Below are 9,410 nucleotides of genomic sequence, written 5' to 3'. Positions count from 1 at the left end.
CAATTTGAATCATTAGGCATAAGCCTCTTACAATTTACCACTTTGGTTCTTGGTCATACTAAGGTGAACCTGGTTTCCTCCATTACATATCCTCAACACGATTTACTCTGTCACCATAGGCCCAAATCAACAGGGCCAAAACCATGGACTGAAACCACAGGTCAAAATCAACCCTCAATCTTTATTAAATATTTATCTGGAGCATTTTATCACAGGAATACAAAGCTGACAGTCACACTCCCATACCCCTTGTGAGAGAGACCTGTAGACCACAGGAAGTTTGGAAAATGAAGAGAAATCAATGTTTTTGGTTTCTGGACTCCAGTACCCCAGCATGGTTAATCACACTATGGTATAATTCAGTGTTGGGGCAAAAGCAAATATTTGTCATGTTACTGATTTTTGTCATTCTTACCTGCTCTCTAAGGGAATTCATATGCATCTCCTGATGCATGAATAGCCTTGGAGTAGGTCATGCTGGTGGTATGTTTTAGATCTACATAGAAACAGTGCCTATGGAGATTACCAAACCAGTGTAGAACTGACCCAACCAAATGTCATAAATAAGTTCAAGTTAAATTACCCTGGCATTGTGTTATATACTTGCATATGTTGTGGAGTTGGACACAGACAGGCTTTACATTGTCAATTGGAATGGCGTCTGCAATAAACATCATTTATTTTCACTGTTGATAACATCATAGCTTGAAACCTTTCTTGAACCACTAAGAAAACTGTCTTATTCAGGATGATACAGTGACTTTTGTGTCTATACAGCAATGTGATTACTATTCCCTAGATTCACTGTTTTTCACCCTAGAGACAATGTGCATGAACCCCCATTTACTTTCTTCACTATGGATATTATGGCATAAGCAGTAGAACAGTGGTTCTCAACCTGTATGTTGTGACCATCAGAAAACACCTATTTCTGATGGGCTTAGGATCTGATACATGGTTAAGTAGCAACTTTTACTTATGAAGTAGGAACAAAAATAATTTGATGGTTGGAGGGGTGAGGGCACCAAAACATGAGGCACTGTATTAAAGGATGATAGCATTGGGAAAGTTGAGACCCACTGCACAAGGAGGTCAGTGACTCCATATTAATTCCTTTTCCCAGTTTTAATGGAAAATAGTCTGGTCTTAGAGGACATCCAAGTTGAATAAGGTATTTTTGTGGTTGTTAGTGACTCCATCACATTTGACTTGATTCCATTCATCAAATGGAACAAGATAACTAAAACAGCAGTTTATGTTTAACACTGTATAGCTGTGGCTCTTTACTCCTGTCCCAAACCTGAAACTGATATTTGGTGCTGTACCTTCAAAATCCAGTGTGTAGTAAAAACCTATGTGGGGGTGGGAGGTGGAGAGGAGTGGACCAAACTGGCTATCCTCACACAGTGTTGCCATCTATGACATTTTAGAATCTTTCTCATTCTTATTGGGAAGTCTTTTAAGGCACAAACTTTGAATTGGAAGTTCTAGCTAGCACCTGGCTATTTTGGTGCCTTCGTGGAAGTGGAACAGTAGGCAAAGGAAAGGGTTACTCTACTGAAGAGACAAAAGGACGTAATGGAAATTCACAGTTAGAGTTACTTCCACACCATCAGAAAGGAGAAGAAACCAAGAGATTTCAGAGAGTTTTTAGCCCTTAGTTTCTAATGATAATGATAATTAGGAAGTTATGACACCACTCATTAACCAGGGAAAAAGAAAGAGAAATTAGGACAATGAGGATATTGAGTAAATATCATGAATTTCATAGGAGTGTCTATTAACCCTCATGCATAGTCGTTGCAATGAACATGACTTGAGTGATTAGCACAAGGAGACCAAGCAGTTCACTGTTTTGCCTAATACAGTAGTTATCTCTTTTGTCATTCTGTTTCCTGGTCCATGTTGCTCAAACCCTACAGAAATAAAAATTAGGTCATACAGCAGAGTAAGGAGTATGAGCACTTAAGGCTGGGGTTCTCAACCTGTGGGTCATGACCACTTTGGTTGAATGACCCTTTCACAGGGTCACCTAAGATCATCAGAAAACACAGATATTCATATTGAGGTTCATAAGAGCAGCACAAATTACTGATACGCAGTGGCAACAAAAATATTTTTGTGAATGGGGGATGGCCACAATTTGAGAAACTATATTAAAGGCCCACAGAATTAAGAAGGTTGACAACCACTGATTTGAGATCAATGGGATAGTGGCAGATTAATTATAGGAAAGGATAACTAAAAGAGAATAATGAAATAGAAATTCTTCATTTTGTTAGGTAATCCTAGGTAGATATCCTTTGCATTTAACATGCTTTTCGTCTTTTTTTTTAATGCATTTATGGTTTGATTGATGTGATTTTGGCAGTGAGAATTGAACACTTTCCAGGTCCTGTTTAATTGTATTTCATTTTCAACCCTTTGGTCTGACTGTAACCATTGCAAATTTTTACTGTCAGCTTTTTCTGTCTCTTTTATTTTACCACTGCTGAAACATGAACTATAAAACCATTGGGGATTAAAGTTTTTTAGATCCATATTTTATATGTTCATAGGTGCTATTTCCTGCGTGTATGATTGTACATCATGTGTGTACAATGTCCAAGGACACATGAAGACACCAGATGCCCTGGAACTGGAGTTAGAAATGTTGCTAACCACCATGTCGGTGTTGGGAATCGAAACTCGATCCTCTGGAAGAGCAATAAGTGCCCTTCTGAGCCATCCATTTCTCCTGCCCTCTATACCTGTTTTATAACTCTGTCTATATTGGCATAACCCATATCAAATACAAGTCAGTGCAGGCAAGCTCATTCATATTGATACACTATCATTTTACTGACAATGGGATATATAGAAGACAGGGTTCCTATCGCCTTAAAAGGTATCCCAAGACAGTAAGGCCTCAGGGAAAAAGGTGTGATTCTGAGCAGTCCCCAGAATTTAAGGACCTTTATGGCTCATTGGACACAATACATGTCAATCACTATGTCTCAGCCAATGAGCTTACAGCTCTGGTGACGTGTGAGAAGGGCCATTATTACTCCTCAAGGCTCTGCCCCTTATACCTGATTCTCAGACTTCTTGGGGCTGGCCTCAGCAGGAGGCTCCTCCCTGGTGCTGTCTAGCCCTTCTTTTATAGGTACTCTACAAGTACCAACTCCATCTGCTGACTATTGGAAAACTTTCCCTACTGCTCTCACTGCCTCCAAGGAGGTCCTTGAGGCCAACAGCCTCTCTCTACTTCGTGGTAGTCACCTTAACAACGCCTCATCCCCACCAACACCTTCAAAGCTCGAAGCTTCAGTAAGATCTTCATTGGCAGGAAATTGGCAGGAAATTCATGCCATGTCTGCTGTTGCAGAGCGGGACCTTGGATTTCCTGACCAAGAGCAAGAAGGTGGTAGGATGGATCACGACGCTGGACAAAGTGTCTTGCATGTGCTGACAATCCATGAGGCTGGTGATGACATCGATGGAACCACAGGATTTCTTGGTGCACAGGCAGGCTCGAGAGCCATTCTGGGGGAAGAGCCATGGCAGGAGGAGATATGGCCGGATACTGAGGAGATCTGCACTCATGTGGAAGAGGTCTGGCCTGATATCAAGGACATCTGGCCTGATGTCGAGGACATCTGGCATAAAGTCAAGGACATCTGGCCTGATGTCGAGGAAACCTGGCCTGATGTCGAGGACATCTGGCCTCATGCCGAGGAAGTCTGGCCTTGTATCAAGGATATCTGGCCTGTTGTAGAGGACCTCTGGCCTGAAGTCGAGGACATCTGGCCTGTTGTAGAGGACCTCTGGCCTGAAGTCGAGGACATCTGGCCTGATGTCGAGGAACCCAGGCATTCTATCGAGGACATCTGGCCTGCTATGGAGGACATCTGGCCTGATGTTGAAGAACCCTGGTATTCTATCGAGGACATCTGGCCTGCTATGGAAGACATCTGGCCTGATGTTGAGGAACCCTGGCATTCTATCAAGGACATCTGGCCTGCTATGGAGGACATCTGGCCTGATGTCGAGGAACCCTGCCATTCTATCAAGGACATCTGGCCTGCTATGGAGGACATCTGGCCTGATGTGGAAGAACCCTGGCATTCTATCGAGGACATCTGGCCTGCTATCAAGGACATCTGGCCTGATATCGAGGAAATCTGGCCTGTTCTCGAGGAAGCCTGGCCTGATATTGAAGAGGACTTGTATGTCTGGAATAGCGACCAGGAGAAAGAAGTAGTTCAGGAGGAAGCTGAAAAAGACCAGGACTCCAATAATGAAGAAAAGGAGGAGGAAGAGGAGGAGGAGGAGGAAGAGGAGGAGGAGGTGAAGGAGGAGGAGGAGGACAACAAAGATAACGACTATGAATATGAGAAGAAAGCAGAAGATGAGGTTGAGGATCAGGGGAAGAAGATCATCCTGCATGCTGTGAGTTTACCTATGGGGCTTTAGGTCCTGCTAGAGAAATTTCATTTTTTCTAATACATCATGCCCCTAAATTGTGTATGCATGCTATTTATGACCACATTCTGCTTCACCCAAGCTATGACAAGTTCAGGTCTTGGAACCCCACCTATTCAGGAGAGGGAAAGACCCTCCAAGACGTCCAGACCCTGTCAAAGGAAACAGATTTGGGAGTGTGAGTGCCTAATAGAAGGAGCTACCTCTAGGCTGGCTGTCTTTTATAATACCTGGAAAGGGAATCCAAGTTGTATTACACAGCTCAGATGACCCTGAGCAGGACACATTCTAGTACAGTGAGTCCTTGACTAACACTTCTGCTGTAGTCCATCAGCTGCTGATCTTTGCAACAAAGGGACCAAGGCCACCAAGCATTAGCAAAGTTGCTTATTATTCAGTGTCTGTTGGCATTGGAAGCTCACTTGCAGGCCATACACAAGGGTTTGAGTTTCAAGAAGAAAATATGTTCAATTTTTTTTAAGAATACAGAAAGATATAAGGTAGACTATTTTGTTAAGATTTTAAAAGTGGTTCATATCAGTGTTTTACAATTGTTAATTATCTCTTATTTCTCCTACAGATTGAGGGCAACGGAAGCCATGGATGAAGATAGGATCAATTAATCAGTTCTTTGTGGATTTGAGATCATCTAACATTCTTTATCATGTGGAAAGTTATCATCAGTGATCCTATTCTAATATTCTTCATCCAAATATATTTACTTAAAACTTCCCCTACTGTTTATGCATCCTTTAAATTAAAAATAAAAATTATTTGAAATGAATAAATGGAGTGTCTTTTATAAAAAATATAAACAAGTTGATTGATATGGTGGTATTCTATTTGTACTGAAATGTGATTTTAATTGTATGTTAATAAATAAAATTGCCGGGGGTCAGAGCTATTAGAGCCATAGAAAGAGCATGGCAGTGGTGGCCCACGACTTTACTCCCATACATCTCTGTGTGTTCAGGGATACAGCCAGCATTGGAGACATATGCATTTAAGACCTAGAGGGCTGTACTTACAGGCAGTGACGAGGCAGGCATGTGTTTGGGTTTACAACCAATGAGAAGGCAGAACAGAAAGACTATTTAAAGACATACACACAGGAAATAGGTCTCTTTCGGGGAGCTAGGAGCACCGCAGGAGGAAGTTTAATATTTTAGCTCTGAGCTCTGACCTCTCAGCTTTCTCTTTTACAATGGTTCTGTGTTTCTGATTTAATAAGATGGTTGGTTACATCTACAGATTGATGTCTATTTCTTTTTGTTTTAGCCTAGCGGTCATTGAAGCAGATTACTTTTAACTGTTTTCAGTCTTCTTATTACACTGTCAATAAATTTCATTAGTATGTTTAACCCACTTATGAAAAAGAAAACAGACATGGAGGTCTAGAATAGTCAGAACTTTATTCACAGAAACTGAGAAGTGACCCAGTTTGTCTGCAAGCAAGTTGGGGCACTTGAACACATAGGACAACAACAGTTGCAGGTGAGCAATGCCAACTCCTTAGCTCCATTCAAAATGTATTAGATAGTAAATTCTCAGAATTGATCTGGCACAGGTTCTGAAGACCTTTAGTTTATCCTTCATATCAACATAGTGTGAGAACTACTGATTTAGTGTAATGCTTCCCTGTGATTGGACTAAGGTTATGTCATTGAATTGAGACCTTTTAAAATAAATTGAATAAAATAAAAAAATACTAGATCCTGAATGAGGTTTTGTATAGGAAAATACTATAATTCAGAAAGGTCTAAGACACAGAGAAAACCTGAAAAGGCAAATATTGGATAGTGCAGTAGAGAAAAATTATTAAAGGAAAAAGCTAACTTCTGGATACATTATGATGTGCATATAAAGATTAAATATGCAAAGCAATAACTATAAGTATGTATAGACATATAGTAAAGTGAATATGTGTGATGCACGCTTATGTAGCACAGAGAGCTTACTAGGTATATTTTTAAGAAAAAGGAAGTATTTAATTGGATAGAAGTACATGCTGGACTTCAATGGCATCATAGTTCATCACTTAGGTTAGCTCAAGAGTGTATACTTCAAGTTCTCACTGCACCTTTGTTTACATTAACAGTGTATCTTGAAGAATAAAACAGTAATAGGAAGTGTAAATTTAAAAAAAAAAATTCAACAACTGGAATCTGCTTAAGGAAACAAGTGTAGTTGGATGTGACAAGATTAGGGGTCAGAGGAGAAAGACAGGATTTTGAGGGTGTAAAGCTATGTTCTACAGGTATTTTAAGGTTCATAAGTACTCATTTGCCTTAATATCTTCTGTTATATTCTATGGGAACACATCTCATCTTACAACATTCAGTAGCACTATTCATGTGTGTACCTATATCATTCTCTAGTGGTCAACTTTCTAAATTAGTAGGAACTTTTAAAAGTTTGACTTGTGCTTCTTTCCTTTTTTATTTTATAATTTAATTTAATTTTACAAATCAGCCACGGATTCCTCTGCCCCCATTCTCCTGCCCCCCTCCCTCCCCCTACCACAGTCCCTATTCCCATCTCCTCCAGGGCAAGGAATCCCCTGGGGATTCAGCTCAACCTGGTAGATTCAGTAGAGGCAGGTCCAGTCCCCTCTTCCCTTCACCCAGGCTGACCAAAGTATCCCTGAAAGGCTCCAGGTTCCAAACAGCCAGCTCATGCACTAAGGACAGGTCCTAGTCCAACTGCCTGTGGGCCTCCCAAACAGTTCAAGCTAATCACTTGTCTCATTTATCCAGAGGGCCTGATCCAGTTAGTGTCTCCTCAGCTATTGGTTCATAATTCATGTGTTTCCAATAGTTTGGCTATTTGTCCCTGTGCTTTTTCCAATCATTGACTCAACCATTCTCCCTCATACAATCCCTCCTCTTTCTCGACAGTTGGAATCCCAGAGCTCCACCTGGGGTCTGGCCATGGATCTCTGTACCCACTTCCATCAGTCATTGGATGAGAGTTCTACCATGACAGTTAGGGTGTTCGGCCATCCAAAAACCAGAGTAGGTCAGTTCGGGCTTTCTCTCGATCATTGCCAGTACTCTATTTTGGAGGTATCTTTGTGGATTTCTGGGGACTTGTCTAGCACTTTGCTTCTTCCTATTCCCATGGGGTATTCATTTATCATGGTCTCTTTTTCCTTGTTCTCCCTCTCTGTTCTTGATCCAGCTTGGATATCCTGCCCCCCTAAGCTTCTTTCCCTCCACGTTGGCCTTTCATTACCCCATCTTACATCCAGTTTGCTCATGTAGATCTCATCCATTTCTCTGCTGTTGGGCGATCCCTGTGTCTCTTTTAGGGTCCTCTTTTCTAGGTAGCCTCCCTGGAGTTTTGAGTAGCAGTCTAGTCATCCTATGTTTTATATCTAGTATCCTCCTATGAGTGAGTACATACCATGTTTGCCTTTCTGAATCTGGGTTACCTCACTCAAGATGTTTTTTTTTTTTTTATTTTACAATACTCTTCAGTTCTACATAACATCCACAGATTCCCTTGTTCTCTCCCTTACTGCCCCCCTCCCCTTCCCCCTAGCCCAACCCCCATTCCCACCTCCTCCAGATCAAGGTCTCCCCTGAGGACTGAGTTCGAACTGATAGAATCATTCCAGGCAGGTCCAGTCCCCTCCTCCCAGATTGAGCCAAGCTTCCCTACATAAGTCCCAGGTTTCAAACAGCTAACTCATGCACTGAGCCCAGGACCTGGTACCACTGCCTAGATGCCTCCCAAACAGATCAAGTCAATCGACTGTCTCACCTATTCAGAGGGCCTGATCCAGTTGGGGGCCCTCAGCCTTTGGTTCATAGTTCATGTGTTTCCATTCGTCTGGTTATTTGTCCCTGTGATTTATCCAACATTGGTTTCAACAATTCTCACTCATATAAACCCCCCTCTTTCTCACTAATTAGACTCTCAGCACTCCACCCGGGGCCTAGCCATGGATGTCTGCATCCAGATTCCTCAGTCCTTGGATGGGGTTTCTGGCACAATTCTTAGCTTGTTTGGCTATCCCATCACCAGAGTAGGTCAGTCCCGGCTGTCTCTCGACCATTGCCAGCAGTCTTTTGTGGGGGTATCTTTGTGGATTTCTGTGGGCCTCTGTAGCTCTTTGTTTCTTCCTTTTCTCATGTGGTCTTCATTTACAATGGTCTCCTATTCCTTGTTCGCCCTCTCTGTTCTTGATCCAGCTGGGATCTCCCACTCTCTTTCCCTCGACCCTCGCCCTTCATTGCTCCCACTCATGTCCAGGCTGTTCATGTAGATCTCATCCATTTCTCTGTGTCTTTCTTGGGGTCCTGTTTTCTAGGTAGCCTCACTGGTGATATGAGTAGCAGTCCAGTCATCCTTGTTCCACATCTAGTATCCTCCTATGAGTGAGTACATACCATATTTGTCTTTCTGAGTCTGGGTTACCTCACTCAGGATGATTTTTTTCTAGATCCATCCATTTGCCTGCAAACCTCATAATGTCATTGTTTTTCTCTGCTGAGTAGTATTCCACTGTGTATATATGCCACAATTTATTTATCCATTCCTCAGTTCAAGTGCATCTATGTTGTTTTCAGGTTTTGGCTATTACAAACAATGCTGATATGAACATAGCTGAGCAAGTGCTCTTGTGGTATGATTGAACATTTCTTGGGTATATGCCAAGAGTGGTATAGCTGGATTTGGGGAGGTTGATTCCCAGTTTTCTAAGAAAGCGCCATATTGATTTCCAAAGTGGTTGTACAAGCCTGCATTCCCACCAGCAGTGGAGGAGAGTTCCCCTAGTTCCACATCCTCTCCAGTATAAAGTGTCTTTAGTGTTTTTGATCTTAGCCATTCTGACAGGCATAAGGTGGTATCTCAGAGTTGTTTTGATTTGCATTTCCCTGATGATTAGGGATGTTGAGCAATTCCTTAAATGTCTTTCAGCCATTTGAGCTTCCTCTGTT

At 41.9% G+C, this 9,410-nt stretch overlaps 1 protein-coding gene across 1 annotated transcript; it reads left to right on the top strand.

The window, feature by feature from the left end:
- The first annotated feature begins 3,068 nt into the window (after nucleotides 1-3,068).
- LOC119087231 (protein Ycf2-like) lies at nucleotides 3,069-5,219 on the top strand. Its single transcript, XM_037201929.1, has 2 exons — nucleotides 3,069-4,431; nucleotides 5,045-5,219. Exons 1-2 carry the CDS (start codon nucleotides 3,352-3,354, stop codon nucleotides 5,069-5,071), a joined length of 1,107 nt encoding a protein of 368 aa, XP_037057824.1. The 5' UTR covers nucleotides 3,069-3,351; the 3' UTR covers nucleotides 5,072-5,219.
- The last annotated feature ends 4,191 nt before the right edge of the window (nucleotides 5,220-9,410 follow it).

The sequence above is a fragment of the Peromyscus leucopus genome, unplaced genomic scaffold (assembly GCF_004664715.2).
Source record: "Peromyscus leucopus breed LL Stock unplaced genomic scaffold, UCI_PerLeu_2.1 scaffold_409, whole genome shotgun sequence".
NCBI lineage: Eukaryota > Metazoa > Chordata > Mammalia > Rodentia > Cricetidae > Peromyscus > Peromyscus leucopus.
Note: the sequence above shows the minus strand (reverse complement) of the source record. Positions and strands in the feature narration are given on the sequence as shown.